The sequence below is a fragment of the Macrobrachium rosenbergii genome, chromosome 50 (genome assembly GCF_040412425.1).
Source record: "Macrobrachium rosenbergii isolate ZJJX-2024 chromosome 50, ASM4041242v1, whole genome shotgun sequence".
NCBI classification, from domain to species: Eukaryota; Metazoa; Arthropoda; class Malacostraca; order Decapoda; family Palaemonidae; genus Macrobrachium; species Macrobrachium rosenbergii.
The window spans coordinates 38,791,707-38,811,706 of record NC_089790.1 but is presented as its reverse complement, the minus strand read 5'-3'; the positions used below and the strand labels follow the sequence as shown (position 1 = coordinate 38,811,706).

At 37.2% G+C, this 20,000-nt stretch overlaps 1 protein-coding gene across 1 annotated transcript in view; it reads left to right on the top strand.

Moving 5' to 3' along the window:
* LOC136832859 (dynein axonemal heavy chain 5-like) overlaps positions 1-20,000 on the top strand; it is a 401,416-nt gene that overhangs the window by 312,093 nt on the left and 69,323 nt on the right. The window contains 6 exon segments of the mRNA XM_067094521.1: positions 7,957-8,136; positions 8,626-8,737; positions 10,529-10,681; positions 15,101-15,327; positions 15,657-15,734; positions 16,011-16,205. Of these exon segments, the coding sequence (XP_066950622.1) occupies positions 7,957-8,136; positions 8,626-8,737; positions 10,529-10,681; positions 15,101-15,327; positions 15,657-15,734; positions 16,011-16,205 (945 nt within the window).

The window sequence follows — 20,000 nt, the reverse complement described above, 5'->3', positions numbered from 1 at the left end:
ACATTGTTCATGTTTAACTTTAAACTACTCATCTTTTCATTCAAAACCTGAATTTATTGAAGAAAGTAGAGTGTGTTCATAGTTTCCATCCAATTCCACTTCCCCGTTCTCTGTCGCATGACGACCAGTCAGCTGTTTTCCACAAGCAATGCAGTTCCACAACGTTCGTTCACGGAACGAACCTCCCTCCCTCTGTGCCGTAACGTAAACCGTGAATAATCTTTGAAACAATTTGAAAACCCTTTGCTTACCATATCACGTATCATGACGAGAGTGAGAGTAAAAAATTACATAAATACTAAAAGTTCAGTGCAGAATAAAAGTAACTTAACGTAATTTTGCATACCAAATTTATTTGCCCATAAACATAAAGTAAAGTGACTTTAAAATTCATAACAAGTACGTTCCATTACACAACGCTCACCAAGAGAGAGAGAGAGAGAGAGAGAGAGAGAGAGAGAGAGAGAGAGAGAGAGAGAGAGAGAGAGAGAGAGATTTTTTTTTCTCCCTCGCTTATCCTTTCATCTTAACACGGGATCGGCACCATTTCATTTACGAGTTTGGAAAACAACCCACGAATCATAAAAAGCTAAATACAAAGAATTTTCTTTAACACAAAGCCCACGTAACCTTCCAAATTCATTACTCATTAAAATTTTTATCATATACGTGTGCGTGAAATTGATAAGCACTTGTGTTGAGCGAATAATATCACATACCTGCTTTTCCTTTTCGTGCTTCAGCCCAGATCATTTCTCATACGCTATAGAGCGCATGTGCATCTATCTAATTACGCATTGTTCAACAGTAGTGCATGAGTTGGGTATATCTTATTCCAGACTTGCTTATACTGCAAGTGCTAAAACCTGCATATTGAGTGCACTCATCATATCCTACCTGTCCTCATGTTAGGCAGCGATCTCTAGTTCTTATAACTAGCCACCCACTTGTGTCACATCCAATTTCCATTTCTCACAGTGCCACTAATCTGCGGCACTGCTAAACACCCAATCACTGAAGCACTTCTTTCACTTTCCTTTTCTCTTCCCTTCTGCTGGAGACTCTCATTTACCTTTTACTCCTTACTTACCTTCTGCTCAGGCCGAGTACCACTCACCTTCACACCATTTCAGGCACTGACATTTTGCATTGCTCCACAGAGCTCGCCGGCACCACAGTGCCCCCCAACCAAATTAACCTCTTATAAAACACTGCACCTGTATTGAAGAAACCGAGTGCCATACAACCAGCGTTTCCACCCATAAGGGATAATATACCTTCAGGATAAACTTCAATTACTAGTGTATCTGCCCATAAGGACTCAGACTTCCTTCAGGAACGCTTTCCCCTAGTGTGACCTTCGCACGGTACACTCACCCACAGTGCCACCTCATCTAAAGGTGCCACTCACTGAAGTGCCAATAATCTAAAAGATACTTCCTCATCATCACAAACCCTTTCCTCCAGGAACACCCAGTTAATCTACTTAGCACCCCTTCCCCATCAGCAACATGTCAACTGAGGAGCACCAATATTTCAGAGATATAGGGAAGGAGGACGGCCTTGTAGGCCAGGCCCTTCAAAAGTTTGTAAAGGAGCAGATTGCTGAATAGTGCAAGTATGAAGAAGCACAGCGACAGCACGAAGCCGAACGGCGTAGAGAAGAAGAAGAAAGAGAAGAGTGGAGAAGACAGCAAGAAACTGAGCAGAGGAGAAAAGAAGAAGAAGAAAGGATAAAACGGCATGAACTAGCCCTCAAAGAAAGCGAGCTGGCGCTCTTGGACAAGGAGCTTGAGTTGGAGAGAGCCAAGAAGGAAAACGCAGAAGCTCTAGCAGCCCAACAAGCGTCCAGCCCCACCCCATCTGCACTAAATACCTCCCTAGTGACAGTCAGTGACCTCGTTGGTAACTGGACAGAAGATGAGCTGGAACAATGGCTCAAAGAGATTGAATTCCTCTTCGAGACCTATGATGTCTGCCCGGCTGAGAGGGCCTTATTGCTCACCAAGCACCTGGACGGTAAGGCTAAGGCCACCCACTGAGCATTGGAAAGAGATCAATGAGGAGACATGGCTGCCGTTTGTGAGGCCATTGCCAGCGCGTATGAAATTACTCCTGAGAGGTGGAGACAACAATTCCGAGGTATGGCCAAGGACGTCGGCTGGTCCTGGACAGAATGGGCCTGTCACAAGACTCAGGCTGGGACCCGCTGGTTCGAATCCTTGCGGTGCAACACCTTCAAGGATGTGTTCAACAGGACCATGCTGTAGGACCTCTTCCAGTGTGTGCCTGGGCCTCTGGCTGTGTATCTTAGTGACAAGCAGCCAGCCACCCTCAAGGAAGCCTGCTGCTTGGCTGATGCCTGGGAAACTTACAATTCATCCCACAGCACCTTGCAACGCAGAATAATGCCACCCGGCCACCTCTCAGGCTCAAATCGCCAACGGAATGGACCACCTAGCAGACCTATGTGTACCATCTGCAAGAAGTACAGTCATGCTGAAGCAGAGTGCCGCTACAGGGACAATAACCAACTGGGCAACAACCCTCGGCAACCTACCAATAACCACCCCTCTTCCTCTCCTAATTCTGCTTCATCTTCCCAGCATACTGTCACTGCCGGAAGATCATCCTATCCCAGGGGCCCCTGCTGAGACTGTGGAGCTTCAGGACACTTCCTCCGGGTATCCTGCATGCCCAAAACATGTGGTCACTCCCAGGCAGGTCAACCTGATCAGTACAACACCCTCTCTGACTGAGACACCAGAAAAGTCTCATCCTGAGCAGGTCTGGACACAGTTCGTCACCATAGCCCCTCTGGATGGTTCTAGCCCACCAATGCACCTACCGACTACAGCCGACACTGGCTCGGGTATTAGCCTGATCGATCGGGCCAAAGTGCCGGCCAGTGTCTTCATAGATGAGGAAGTCAGGTGGACGGTAACCTGGGTTGACCAGCAATCCATGACTGTTCCCACAGTCGAACTCAGGGTGATCACCGATTGGAGCATCGAAATTCACTGCCTTGGCGTAGTGAACTTTATCAGGCACGGAGTGGAATTCCTGCTAGGACAAGACATCCTCTGGGGATGCCGCCGACCCCCGCCATTCTATTTCCTGACTGCCTCTGCCAGTGAGGCCGTGCCAAAACTTCCTGAGTGGGACTCAACCTCTGTGACAGCTGTGCCACCCTCAACCCAACCTTCCATTTGCCCCAGAGCGACCGTACGCAATACACCAAGAACACATTCCAGGCCTAGTCCGCAGATCTCGCGAACGGACGGCCACCAAAGAATCACTCCCTCATCACAAAGGGATCTCGCCAATTACCGCTGCAGGACCTGCAACGTAAGAGGGCACTCCGAAAGATTGTCAAAGTGTCCCAGCGAGCTAGCCACAGCAGCCATTTCCACAGAACCATGAGGCTCTGCCCTCTCATCGAGACAGGAATCGCTGTCCCAAATCACGCCAGGGACACCGAGGGGTCTTGCTCCTGCGGGTCCCCCTTCAGCTTTATGTGACACCAATTCGCTGCCAGTGCCACTTGCGAGCACTGGTCCTGAGTTAGTGCCAGTGCTGGACCCAGAACCTGACCCAGGTCCTCCTGCGGGAGATCCACCAAACCTCACAACCATGATCATCGCTCAGTGCGAGCCTCCGACCCCTGACGTTTCTTCTTCCCACACTCTTCCGCCTGCCAAGGATGACCCTCTGGCAGGCCTGGACATTACCTCTTTTCTGGTCGACCAGGAACTGTCTGGCAAGGACGCAGACGCTGATTCTATTCCCACGATGGTTGTCGCAGCAGCCGAAGTAGGAGACCAGCCCGTAGCCCCTGAGGCTGCCCCCGATCCTGCTCCTGACGGCACTCCTGGCCGTTCTTCAGAGTCGGTACCCTCACCGCCCCCTAGGAATGGCCTAGCCAGACCCTGGAGGCCCCCGAAGAAGAAGAAGGGGCAGAAGAAATCCACTTAACAAATCAGAGCCATAAGTTCCTCTTGGCACTCGTGCCCATTGGCACAGTGCCACTTCCATCACACAGTGATCCTGGCACCTGCCCAGAGGAGGTAGCCTGTGTGACCTCTCATCCAGTAGTATTAACCATTAACCACTAACCCTTTCCTAATTAACCTTCCTTCCAACCCACTCCAGACTCAAACCGATACATTACTTAATCATACATTGTGATTTACACTTCAGGTTATTCATGTTTCCATTTGTTGCATGTTAACCCTGAGTGGACGGATTGAGCTTCAGTGTGAAGTAAAACAGGTTTGGGAAGGTGGACGGATTGAGCTTCAGTGTGAAGCAGAATTACACACCACTATTATGGTAATAATGATTCGAAACAAAGGTGCCAATACTTCTATATACTATAAATTCACTAATGGCAACTTTTATACAGACGTGAGAGTTAGGCCAGTATCAGTAATGCTTATGACTTCAAGGGGGAAAGTACTGCATCCCTCTCTCTCACATGAGTCTTTTTGTAAATTTGCTTGTAAATATATGAAGGGGTTGCTGTTGTTTTTTTTTTGTTTTTGTCTTTTACGATAGTATTTCAGTTGTAAAAATAATTTTACAAAGAAAATTGCAAAGAATTATTAGAAAAAGCATGTAAAAGTAAAAAAAAAAGTGACTGAATCTTCCTTCTAGTAAACTTATGTGAATATTTTACAACAAATATGCAAAAAATTTGTTACTACTTTTATTTCTTATCTGTTTTGATATTGTGTGAGCAGTAATAATAATTTTACATAATCCAAAAAACTTATTTATTAGAAAAAACATACATAAGTTGGTAAAATTTATGATTGTCTTGTAAATGAGGCCCCACAAGGGGTTGTAAATAGTCATTTTCAACTTCTCGCGGAAGGTAGGGAAAAATTGTTTAGAATTTTTTATTTGTACAGTGTGAATGTACGTGTCATTCTCTTTCCATTGATGTGATTTTTTTTTGTTATTTTGCCGACCTCAAAGTTTCCCTAGTCTGGGGTGCTGCACATTGATTAATTATGCCGTCCCTTAAGGGTTAATCGTAAAGCGTTCTGCCGATCATAATTCAGTGCGTGCCATTTGTTAGTGCCAGCTAGTTCAGTGCCAGAGTCGTAGGATAGTAGGTTAGGTTAGGTGTTTACCATGTGCATTTGCCTAGGCGTAGGTTTCTCCTGTCGTCAGAGACAGTTAGCAGAAGTGTCTATACCCTTAGATAGGTTAGGTGTGTAAATTAGCCAATTCAGAACCCCTCTTAGCAGTTAGGTAGGTTCCTTTAGCTGTTGCAGTGCCAATGTACACTTTATGTAGGGTCACCAGCTGTCAGTCGGGAGGAATTAGCTAAGACCCTCACACCCGAAAGGGTGTGAAGGCCTTTCCAAAGGGGGGACTTGTCAAGGATTTATCCCTCCCTCATTTAGCCGCCAGTGCATCATTATTTTTGAAATGCAGTTTCTCTTTCATTTGACTATCGGGGCAGAGGAATATGGCGGGCGAGGGAGAAGCAAGCGTATTTCAAACAAGAGAATAACAATTAGCGCTAGTTTTCACCAATGTAGGAATCACCTCCCCCCACTCACCTGATCGGTGGAAACAATGTAAACCCCCTTTTCACCCCCATCACGTGATGAGGGAGTAGTTAGGTATTGCGATCTTAAAGGACATAGTGGGGCTAGCCGACAGGTAGGACTTTAGCCTCTAAGCACTTAATCTTAAGGATCCTTTCCCTCCGCTCTTTTGCTGGCTGTATAGTTTTTGCAGGTCCGATAGGCCTAAATTTCGACAAACAAGCTTCGGAGAGTTCGGGGATTTTCCTACATATCAGAAATACAGGACATGTCATAAACTGGAGTGGGGCGGAGCTGGTTTTCAAAAGTAGCTGTCTGTACAAAAGAAAGATGCTGGAATCTGCTATCATCAATCAAACCAACAATATGAACTTGTCAGGAGGACATTGGAAATCGGACGACATCGACGCTTTAATCCTCAGACCGCTCCTGAAGAAGATGTCCCAGGAAACACGACCTCCAGAATCGTCGCCAAATGGGAGTAAATGAGGCCAAAAACCACTAGGGAATTGGTTATTCTCCTCCTTCTTAGGAAACGGTCACCCGCATACCATCGGAGACTTAATGCCATACCTATATATTCTTTGAATATATACCCTTGTAACATTTCATCTGTCCATATTCTACCAGTGAATAGGGGCACAGAAGCAAGTGCCCAAAATATATGGTTGCAACGTTTAAATAGTGTTTTATGGGCCTTCTTATATTCATATTACACAGTGGTATTACAGGAAAAGACATTCATATATATATATATATATATATATATATATATATATATATATATATATATATATATATATATATATATATATATATATATATATATATGACTGTATAAACTGGAATTTGTCGCATATAATCCATAGCATTAATTGTCGGTTCAAAAGCCAGATGGCGGGATTATACAAAGAAATACTACGAATATTTCAAAAGGAACCTGGGACTCAGATATTATAGATAAAATCTTACTCCAACCAGCGATTAAGGAGATTAAAGAGAAATTGTCTACTGGAGTGACGTGACGGCTGACCTATGGACCTTCTGGTATAAATACCTCTTTTCTGTAACTGTTTCTCATTTATTACTTGCCTGAAGAGAGAGACAGTTGGTCTATGAAATATAGCATTTACTTTCTACATTTTGGCGTTTTTATGGGCTCCTTATATTTGATACACACATTTATATTTATATATATATATATATATATATATATATATATATATATATATATATATATATATATATATATATATATATATATATATATATATATAAATGTGTGTGAGTGCGTGTGCGTATTAAGAGAGGGCTGAAGAAAGAGAATTCCTTCGTTTTTATGTATTTGGAAAAGGAAAATGTAAAGGAATGCTGAGTTGTTAATTTTTATATAAAAACTGCGGGAAACTGCGGTTCTAAGTCAGTGGAGTCATAGCCGTTTAGGGGTCTTTACTCCTTTCTTGCCGTTGTTCATTTTGAGATTTTGTGAATAATTACTGCAAGTCACACACACACACACAAACACAAAGAAACGCAAGATCCTTTGTTAAGATATGTTCTTAACTGATTATTGAGGGATGCTTGTGTGTTCCCCCTCTCTGACAGATAACGAGTTTTGCTTTATAGAGTTTCTGTTCCCAAAAGTAACAGTGTTTAGACTCCATTTCACAAACCACTTGAGGTTCCTGACACCATCTTTCCTCAGCTTTGCAAGATTTTGAATTCTTTCTTTCAGTTTATCAATCGACATTTGCTTTTCTGTTTGACTGGATTTTCTACGAGCGAGTAGTTTACAGCTTTGAGAGTCTTTAATTGCGTTTGGATTATTTCTAAGTCGTCTCGTTTTCAATCAGTATCTTGAATTAACATCATTCTTCCTTTCTTTTTATCATGATTCACTTCGTAGCTGATCATTGTTACAAATTAATTTCCGAACTTGCATCACTTTGCTGATTCTACATTATCAAGAGCCCCCAACCCCCCACCCCCCCACCCCAAACCCACGCACACACCTGACTCATGTCTCTAGGATGCGGCTACTTAATATTAACGTGACTCCCTTCCCATCCAATTCTTCAGCATTTGTGGTAATGAAAGTTTAATCGAACCTCTCACTTCTCTTAATAGCTTGGGTGTTCAGTCTAACTTTTCTAGCTGAGAACAGATTACTCAGATTACTAAATTAACTCCCCAAAATGAGGGATTTTTTTTTTTATTTTTTCTTCGTCAGAATTAGCAAATAAAGCTTTAATTTTTAGGCTTTAAGTTTTGTTGTCCTCAACGCATAACTGTTTTTAAGCTTTTTTTTTACGTAGACAAACAGATAGATAAAAAGGTGCGTACGTAGTGTACGTATGTATATGAAGACTCGTATAACAACTTTATTTTGAACCAGGGAGGAGCTTCATTAGACCTGAAGACAGTACTACCAAAGCCTTTCCGCTGGATTTTGGACATCACTTGGCTGAACCTCGTAGAGCTCAGTAAACTGCAACAGTTTACTAACATCTTAGATCAAATTTCCGAAAACGAAAAGGAATGGAAGGCCTGGTTTGAAAAAGACAAACCTGAAGAGGTATTTGCATCAAAATTATTCATATTTTGTGATGACAAACAAGAAGACTATGTTTTTTGCCTGTTTGAAAAATGAAAATAAGATTTAAGGGATATTGTTATTATTGTTCGTATGTATGAAGAGGGAAATGTCCATAGCCATGAAAAACAAAGAGTAGAATTATTAGTCTTAATTGTACACTGTTTTTACACACACTCACACATATATATATGTATATATATACATACATTATATATATATATATATATATATATATATATATATATATATATATATATATATATATATATATATATATATATATATATATGTATATATATATATATATATATATATATATATATATATATATATATATATATATATATATTATTAAAAATCAATATGGAACTTTGAAATGCACTGTTTCTTTAAATGTTGCTTTTGCGTCTAATGACTGCAAAATCATTGCTTAACTTGACCTCCAACTCTGTCAACTTACCTTCAAAGGAGGACTTTCCATGCGGATATTCGAGTTCCCTAGATATGTTCCGACAGTTGCTGCTTATTCGGTCGTGGTGCCCAGACAGGACCATTTCACAGGCTCGGAGATATATCCGAAGTGAGTCATAAAAATCTTTTTACTTTTTTTCAGGCATTTTCTCTTTGTGACTTTGTTTTTTTCTGTAATTATTTTCTATTTAAAGTCATTTTTAATGTCGATATCTTTTATATGTGACATTAATCAATGAAAAATTGACAGGCATGAGGAAATTAGTATTACTCTTTGCAAAACTAAGCATACTGGCCTTCTGGATGTATATATTTTGTCATTTCTCTTTTTTTGTTTTGGAAACTGGCCATTAATATGAAATTGTTACAAAAGTGGAGATGACTCGGATAATGTTGTGCATACGGATAATCTGAAGTAGGAATTTTTTTTTTTTTTTTTTGCTGCATTATTTCCTTGCTCCTTTTGAGGTAAAAATCTGAACCAAAATATGAAGATCAAAGATCGATCGCTCTGCCCTTAGCTCCGTAATATCCTGAAAAACCCTGGAAGGAGATCTGGGAAGTGGCATAGGATTTTTGTGTTTGGTAAGAAATGTAAGAATGCAAGATATGATTTTCTTATAATTTCCAGCCTTAATTGAAAGAGACTCTGCACCCCGTGCTTGAACATTCATGAAATCTGTAGTATTGTGGACAATGCCAGAATGAATTATCTACTAATACAGGCCTTTTTACAGCTTCCATCAAACATGAATGCAGAGTGCTACATAAATAGTTTTAATGTAAAATTAGTAGAAAAAAAGATAATAGGGATACCACAGTATATCTGTTAATATTGAGAGATTAGACAAATAACAACCATGATGAAAATATAAATGAATTAATTACCATGAAAGGAATTAGAAGGCTAGGCATTACATTAATAACTCAGTAATGACAGCTTTAAGTTGCAATGATCAGATGTGTTAAACTATGACGTTAGAAAAGGCACCATGGATCCCGAGAAAAATAGATATTGCATACTTCAGATTACAATAAGAAGTTTAATTCAAAAGAGTAGAAGCACTGAAAAGAGAGATACTAAGAATGTGTGAGGGCGTAGGTAATTATACTTGGTATTGGATATGTCTTAGATAAGGATTAGTTTGTTAAATAACAAATTGTAAAAAAGAGTTTGAAATATTCAAAACAAGGTATAAAGACGACTACAAGAAATGTCGACTTTGACATGACTAATGGCATGTTTTATGTACAAACATTGAAACAATAGTACCTGGGTGATTTCAGTTGAATGGAGTGTGAGAAATGAATGTTTTGTAAGAGGTGGGAATTTTCTGTTTTAATGAAGTTCTTTGCTGCACTACATCCATCCGATTAATTAATGGCGTTTATCTGTTTTAGTTTCACACAGTAACTTCGTGGAATTTTGAAAAGTTAATATGATTCAGAATACTGTATTTGATATGGAGTATTAATTTACCTTTATCTTCATTTTTGTATATTCTAGTAAAGATAATTTGTTACTCTACATGAAGCTCTCCGTGTGCAGTTTGTCTATCTTACATGCATTAATTATTTCACCTGTACATCTATAAAAACAAACAAAAATCAAGTCGGGAGTGTATGATGGTAATACCATTTAAAAAGGAACATTTAACGATATTTATTATAATATACCCATTATTTATGGAAAAATTTACTCTATCGTCCAGCCATTAAACAACATTCAGCGATTAGCTGTCAGCGAAGATCTGTAACTACAATTACTCTCGCAAAGTACTTAAATACCATTATGAAACTAAACTCTTACGGAAACCTAAAAATCGGGCATAAATGTTAAGGAAAGCGGATGCAAATATGAAAAGAACTGGTTTCTAAGTTAGAAATTTTACCGCCACAGATTCTCTGGGAGAGCAGTTTGCAGATAGCAGCATCTTGGATCTGGAGGCAACTTTGGAAGAATCGGACAGCAGGACGCCGCTGGTGTGCCTCTTGTCCCAGGGGGCAGATCCTACAGCCCAAATTGAAGCATTGGGCAAAATAAAGGAAGTAGGTAAGAAATCTTGGATGAGAATCTCAGTTTTACAGTACATTTTGTGTAATATTCCGTCGAGTACTGCAGTCAGTATACTTTCAGAATTACCTTTCCGTTAGAGTCTACATTCAAAGAGAGAGAGAGAGAGAGAGAGAGAGAGAGAGAGAGAGAGAGAGAGAGAGAGAGAGAGAGAGACAGACAGACAGAGAGAGAGAGAGAGAAATATTTACCATTTGAATATTGGAGTTTTCCTAATTTTTTTAGTTTTGTGATGTTTTGGACACAAGAAAATTATTCCCGTTTTGTTTATGCTGGTATTAATTTCTATCAAGGGTTAATAGCAGTTATTAGAACATCTTATACAATGGCTTCTAAAAATATAGACAGGGCAAAATGTAATAACTTATATAAAAATAAATTCTTACATTACTGTAATTCTCCCAGAACATTTCCTTCTCTGCCGGGTTGGTTTGACTCGTGGTGGTTCTATGTTCATGAAAAAAATATCCCAAATGTAATGTCTGTTGAAACACTGAAACCTTCAAGGTCAAAATCGTTAGAACTAGAACTTCATGTTCATGACATAAAAAAAAGTTTTGTGCATTTGATGTTTAAAAATGAGAATGAATTTACGCTGACGACTTCGATATCAGTCTTTGCCAGAAAAAGAAATTCTTCAAAATGTCGTCCTTAAAGTAATGGAAGTTATATATCTTATAACGAAATAACCAGTGACCTTTATAGTGGCTGGTCTCGCTTTTTTTTACAAATATAAAATTTACATATTCTCCTGTTTTGTAAACAGTAATTCAGCCTGCGGCGTAAAAACTTTGTTTTATCTTTGATGAAAACAATGACTTTTTCGTTGCCATACTACGGTGCTCTGAATGCTAACATGTTGAGTTAAAGATAACCATATTCTTCAAGGTATTAGTCAGCATTTTTATTGCTAAATTTACTTTAAAATATTTGCATTCGCTTTTATAGTAAGAAGGTTATATTACTCACAAATAACGTACACAAATTCCTATGCATTACGTTAAAGAATAACATGGATACGTGTTGATGTAAACAAAAAGTAAACTAAACAGTGGGAGGAGAGTTAAGATACAAATGAAACTGACTACCGGCGAAGAAAGAAACAAATACACACGGCCACACAGGCTGAGATATTTTTCATCAAAAGTGATACTCTCACGGATTTCTGAAACGTCATCTGAAATTGCTACTGCCAAGAACACTCGCATAGTTTTCCACCTCATCGGAACGAACATGTTTACATTGTATGCTATTATAACTCAAACCAGTTATAAAATCAATGACATTAAAGACTGCAAAAAATTTCTTATTGAAGTAAAGCTTGTACGAAGGCTGTGGTTTGAATCATAGTTACCATCGCTAAAGAAGCGACAATTTATTCTTAGATCAGTTTTATGGAGTATGTAAGGAACATCCTTGCATCCAAAAAGGACAATATTTCAAACCTGTAAATACGAAATCTGAAGTATTTTGCATTATATCATATATCATCTCTTTAAAAATGGGAGGCCTCAAGAACGATACTTGGGTTTCCTTTATCTCCATTATCTCCAGTCCTTCAGTAAGTGCTTTTATAAGATCACATATATTGGCCTTAAATTGTGGTAGAAGCATATGGAAAAACTTTATCTGGTGCATTACCAGAAATAGGCGTAGAATGTATTCAAGCGCAGTCATATTAATTCTCTCAAAAGCAAATGCAACCATCTTTGTAACTGACTATATACAAGCAAGCATAATACAGTAAAGTAATATATATATATATATATATATATATATATATATATATATATATATATATATATATATATATATATATATATATATATATATATATATATATATATATATATATATATATATATATATATAGAGAGAGAGAGAGAGAGAGAGAGAGTTTCGGAAGGGGTTTTCTTGTATTCATCTCATTTACGTTAAGAGAAGACTTATAAATGTCGATGTATATGATCCCAAGGAACTTTAGCTCTAGTTCCTTAGCAAAGCGGATGTTTTCATTAATCTCGGTATTGGCCGAGAACTTTATTGTTTTAATGGGCCTGTTTTCTAAATGCTTCTAAATGCTTCTAAAGCCACAGTTAGCCACAGATAAGACCAGTAATAGTGAGAGAATGATTATGATAGTGATAGAGAGCAATATGAAAAAGTGTAACCCATTAAGAAAAAAACCAAATGTGCGCAAAAGTTTTCAGACGTGAGTGGCAAATCCTACCTTCAGATCATGTTGGAAGAAACTGTGGCTGGGAAAGCTGTGCCAGTTGGTAAGGTGTGCAATGTAAATCTTTCGTGTGCAAAAACTTCATTATTTCATCATGACAAAACCAAGACCCATATTGATAATGAAAAAAAGTAGAGCAAGTTTAGCTAAACTTCAGTTCAGCGTTGGTGGGACCAACACTGAAAGAAGCAACAGAAATGGAAATTAAAATTTGAAGCTTCATTGCCGAAAATTATCTGCTAATTGACAAGGAAAGACATTATCAGTGCTAAGATTCTGAAATTAAACAAGAAAAGTCATATGTTACCATTTCAAAGAATAAATATCCTTAAGAACGTGTTGCCTTCATGTTACTACCGTTAAGTGAAATTACATGTCTTAAAAAAGTGCTTTAAATTAGTCAGTATACGTGGTGCTATATTTTTTCCTAATATGAAATGGTTGTCAAGGAATTTTAAGGAAAATCAAGGAATCTTGGAAGTTCTTTCAGGGAATGTTTTTTTCAACCAGTTTTCAGAGAAAGAGAGGACCTTAAGAGATTCTATAAGCTTGGATATGACTCATGTGCACATCATTGCCAATGTGGAACTGTCTCTCAACTCGACTGGAGTAAACGGAAAATCTGTTGAGAAATTCTTTGCATTTTTCCTATTAACCTCATGCACAAAAACACACACGCACACACACACACACAATAAATATATATATATATATATATATATATATATATATATATATATATATATATATATATAATATATATATATATATATATATATATATATATATATATATATATATATATATATATATATATATATATATATATATATTTTTATCACAAATATATATATATATATATATATGAGTTATATATAAATTTTATCACAAATACCTGAGTTCGACGGGGATTTGTAGGTGAGAGTCGGTATCAACTTAAACCTCACTTGTTGGCCGTGTGGTTAAAATTCGCGTCACTGTAGTCCTGAGTTCTTGTCTTCCGTGGTTCGAGCCCACGAGACGACGAACTTATTATCAACTAAAAAATTTCCCTTCGGGTAACATATATGAAAATATATTATTCCCGAGGTAGAGTGAATTGGATATTAAAGGACGTTTGTAGCTTAATGCTAATATATATATATATATATATATATATATATATATATATATATATATATATATATATATATATATATATATATATATATATATATATATATATATATATATATATATATATATATATATATATATATATATATATATATATATATATAATAGTTTGAATAGCATTAAAACCATCTTTATTTAGAAAAGAAGCATTGGCTATATAAAGCCTTATTACGAGTGAATAAATCTTTCACCCGTGGTTAGTCATGCAAATTTATTTGCAAAGTCGAATTCGTATGATTTGTATGGAAGAAATGTATGGCCTCTGTACTCGTGAATAATTTAGCTCATAGGCCAATAACACCACTATTGAAGATGAAGGAGTTGTCCCTCAAGAGAACTGATGAACTGAGAAAGGACTCGAGCGCAATTGAGCTCTCTTAATTGTGATTTTTACCATATCTTTTGAAATTAATAAGCCTGATACTTTTATAAAATTAAATTCCAAACATTTTCATGCTTCACATCTCTTGCAATGCCTTCCAAATCAAATACTACTGAATTGAGCTATCTTCCGCGACGTGTCGATTTTCATCGAAAGCCCTCCATCTTTCTTCAAAGGAAAACGACACGAAATATTAGTAAGCTCCAATGCATGAAAGGTTCAGTGCATTTATATGAAGATGCAAGTTTCGTAAGGAATGGAATATTTATTGTAAAATTTTCGGCTGAACTTGAAACCATTTATTAAAGGCTTCATACACAAAGATATTCATCCCAAGCTTTTATGGCATAATTTGTACATTCTTTTGTACTTAAACGTCCTTATTCTTACATTATTCCTTTCAACCAGAAGCTCATTTATAAAATCTTTCAAACCATCACGCAATTTTACTCCATTTGTCATTTTCACATTTTTTCTTTCCTCATCATATGTGTTTATCTTTACAATCTGACGTCCGGCGTTTCTCTCCTGTGTCGTTTCTTAAAACGTAAGATCTCCCTATATGTTCTTCCTTTCCTGTACCGTGCCTCTTTCGTCCTTTTAGACATGAAGACGCTTTCTATGGGTCAAGGCCAAGAGTCTCACGCCAGACGACTTCTCTCGGAGTCGATGGTAGTTGGACGATGGTTGTTGCTCCAGAATTGTCACCTGAGTCTGGACTTCTGTCAGGAGGTGCTCGACTCCGTCACCGATTACAGTCACATTCATAAAGGATTCAGACTTTGGATCACAACAGAAGTTCATCCTGAGTTTCCAATTGGCCTCTTGCAGGTTATTATTATTATTATTATTATTATTATTATTATTATTATTATTATTATTATTATTATTATTAGTAGTAGTAGTAGTAGTAGTAGTAGTAGTAGTAGTAGTAGTAGTAGTAGTTTTACAATGGAAACCTGAAGTACATTTACAGAATATTTTCTTTATCGTTCAAAGCAGTTCATAATGTTGATAAGGAATATTCATAAATGAAAATGATAAGACTATCTGTGATCAACTACCTAAAAATTTTAGCCATACTTATTTCATTAGTTTTGTCATCGAACAAAATTTTAACGATATAATAAGGTAATAATATATTTTTTTTTATTCTACAGGCTTCCGTTAAATTCACCAACGAACCCCCGCAAGGAATCAGAGCAAGTCTTAAGAGAACTTATGCTGAACTATCCCAGGTAATTAGATACGGCACTTTTTACTTACAAATTTCCATATGTAATTCCGATTACTCAAAATTATCGAGCGAGAACTTCTGAAATGTACAAGAAATGTAGAACCCCATTTCCTTTTTAATAAGTTGGGAGTGCTTTGTTTTACTGATGAGAGAGAGAGAGAGAGAGAGAGAGAGAGAGAGAGAGAGAGAGAGAGAGAGAGAGTTTGGGGGTGACGGCGGGAGAGCTTGCTTTTTCAAGAATGACACATGTAATGAGACATTATCATTATTGTCACAGGACCTCCTAGACTACTCAAATGTGCACCAATGGCCAAGACTTCTTTATGCCACGGCCTTTCTGCACACCGTAGTCCTTGAACGAAGAAAGTTCGGGTCACTTGGATGGAACGTCCCGTATGAATTCAATCAGGCGGATTTTCATGCATCGGTCCAGTTCATACAAAACCACTTGGATGACATGGACCCAAAGAAGGTGGGTTAAGAGGTGATGGATGACATTTACGCAAATTTTCATAAACATTATTTATAATTATGTCCGTCATTTGTCTGTCACTCTGATTAAGGTATTCTTTTTCTTTTACAATACTTCAGAATTTCGGATTCTTGTGTGATGGGTTTCTGTAATTGTAATGAATACGCCATTTATATGAAAGGCAATATATTTGTAAAAGGCACGGCATTAAAAGTCAATTTCTTTCATATAAATTTATTTATATATATTTGTGTAGTATCTACACAAAGAAATGCCTAAAATTTGTATGAGTAAATGAACACTGTCACTTACAATACGTGTACTATCTTATGTATTAATGTACATATCTATTAATATATTCCTTCATAAACAGACTTATTTTTTATTTAATTATATATACAGCTGTACTATACTGTATATATATTTATAAGTATATGAAACCGGCAACTGATTTATCCTATGGCAAGCGGAGTCTGACAAGAAGATTAAAACCAGTACTTGTGCATACAACATCCTTTGCGCAGTTATGACTACCGGTTTCGGAGTAACTGTCTCCATCTTGAGGTCTGACAGCAAAATTACAGAAAGAAAAATTGAAAAATCACTAAATCATAAACGATTGCTGCAATATAGTAATGTTATACAAAAGGTTATATAAAAACTGGTAATATACAAGCACAGGAAACGAAACAAGGCAATACTAAAACAAATAAATAACTGCAACATGAGGGCATACACACACACACACACACACACTAAAAATTAAAGACTCATCATCTCCGTGGACCTCTCGTTGTTACTGAGGGAAGGTTTCGATAAAGGCTTCCACTATTGCCAGCTCCATGGAAGCCACTCGACTAGAGAGAATGGAAAATGAGTCTAAGCATAAGCGGTTAACACTATTTTCTGCATGACCCAGTATGTCACTAAATGTGATTTAGCTAAAAGCTTCTTTCTTCTAACAGATCTTCCTAGATGTTCAAACCATCGTACACGTGCTTGGAGCTTTGTTTATCCACGTAAACTGAATTACAGCAATTACACTCGTATTTATAAACAACATAAGATTGCAGTTCGGTGGATACGATATCTTTATACATAAACAAGCTACCAATGATGTGCCTAGGTTTTAATATATCCTGACATTAACCATTAATAACTTTTAAAGTATCTATGAAACAATATTAAAACCATTTTTATGAAGCATTTCTTTTAAAAACTGAAATTCCGAATTAAGACTAAAGCAACTTGAACAAATGTTCCAGGCGCGCGTTACAAGTGTAGAGACTAAATTAAATTTATACACTATATGAATAAATGAGGAAAATTTCGTTTTGAGTCCTGTAAATGTTGGTTTCAGTGTTATCACTTTGTTTACTTGCAAGGACGGCAAGGAAAGCTAAAGTATTATTGTTCTCTACTTCTGAAGTAAATTCAACATTTTGGTGTTTTGAGTTAAAATAATCAAGAAACGGGTAAACGTTCTTCAGATCTAAATATTAAAAATGTATCGTCCACATACTGTCGGTAGAACAGTGGCTTAAAAGAACCGGAACAATTATCTAGGCAAACAACTTAGTGACGAGACAAGACGGCGTTGGCCAAAGTAGGGCAGAGAGGGTTGACCATTGCTACACCATCTTCTTTTTACACATTTTTATTAAACAAAATAACATTCAGACGCAGCTCATGTGAGCAATTTGTGCAACTGTTGTTTATTAAAATCTCGTATATTGCTGGAGTTGTTAAACAAGTTGTTGATGTATAATAACAATGGTTTCGGTTAAATGAATATTAGCAAATAATGATTTAAGATCGAAACTTACAAGGACACAATTACCTAGTTCTAGATCGCAAATTTCTTTAGCAAAAGCAAAAGAATCTTTAACTGTTTATTGATTACATGTTACAAGAGCTAAAATAGGAACGAGAAACGTAGACAAATGATAATTAAAAGCACCTATAGTTGACATATTTGGTCTGAGTGAGACACCCTCCTTATGGACCTTAGGGAGACCATAGAGCACTCCAGGCTTAGATCCTCATGCGAATAGATCGTTATAATTTTATGTACGTTTATCCAGAACACCCTCAGTCTTCAACTTTCTGAAGAACCTGTTAATACTTTCTTCCTTATTGAGTAACTTTGATGGAATGTCGTCCTTAACCCTTAACTAATGTATATATTTATTTCCTCCCACGGAGAGGGCGGAATGCTTCAACTTACCTCGAAGAGGACACAAAGAAAACATTGGTAGCATTGGCCAACCTCTTCAAGCCGAGCAAAGCACTTTTCCTCTCTCTCTCTCTCTCTCTCTCTCTCTCTCTCTCTCTCTCTCTCTCTCTCTCTCTCTCTCTCTCTCAAACAGCTAAAGGCCACTGAATTAACTGTCGAGTTGCGAAAATAGACTTTATTTTCAAAATCTAACAAAGGACTGATTGGTTAAATAAGTCACACTGACTTCCAAAGTCCAAACCCGAACTTAGAAAATGAGATCTTCACACACCTAACAGGGACTAAACTAAAATCTTTAGTTCAAATCTTCCCACACCATATCACCACTGAACAAGTTACGTCAAAACAGTTGAAATGAGTCTTTAGTTGACATGACCATCACTCCATTCTTTCATTCCCTTCCACCCAGGGCACTGTGCCCATTGACATGAGCTCACACAGGCTCGTCACTGCGAAGGAAGAAACATCCCATAGATAACCAGAAAAGTTCATTGAAATGACATGAGTAAACTGGTAATAAAAGAATCACATAAAAAAATGAGCATAAAAACGTAAAATCAGGTAGCAAAAAGAAACATAATTTCACTCGGACCTGTAAAATAAAAAGAACAATCTTATAAGAGCTCATTACTCACTTGAGCAAACTGGAGGACTCATCTCCAAAGAAAATCAGATGCACTGCTCAAATTGAGCGCTACAACAGCTCAAGCCCCAATATCTAATTCTCACATATATTCTCTCCAGCAAAACTCGTCATGACCAACTCATGCATGCACTTACTTCCGGGCACGTTTACACTTCGCCTGGGAAAGATCCATGACGACATATCGGAAGATACTCGGTACTCACAATGCCATATGGGTCAACGATCATCACACCCTGTCACATGTCATGTGGGCTTCCGATCACATCTCAGTCACGCCTCGAGGCTCTGCTTCGGGCGAGGTTAACGTTCACAAAAATGATAAATCTCAGTTTTCAAAATGCGAATGAACGAAAGCTGAAAGGTATTTGCCAATGTAATGGTCACGCCACCTGCGAGATCACTGAATATACGAAAACATACCAGAACCTGCTGGGTCACTGAATACCAATTATGTACTTGATATATTTATACATTCATATATATATATATATATATATATATATATATATATATATATATATATATATATATATATATATATATATATATATATATATATATATATATATATATATATGTGTGTGTGTGTGTGTGTGTGTGTGTGTATGTATATATATATATATATATATATATATATATATATATATATATATATATATATATATATATATATATATATATATATATATATATATATATAGTATTTTAAATCACGAAAAATGGCAAACACGTGATGAATGTACGAACAAAGTTATAGCCACGAAGGAAGAGTGAAACAATGAGATGCTAAGTACTTTCGTCTTATTACCAGGACATGGTCACAGCAAGTAAAGGTATACAGAGACAAGGGCATATACACTGTATATGGTGGGTATAAGTCCTAAGGAAATACAAAACGGTTGGTAGGTAACAC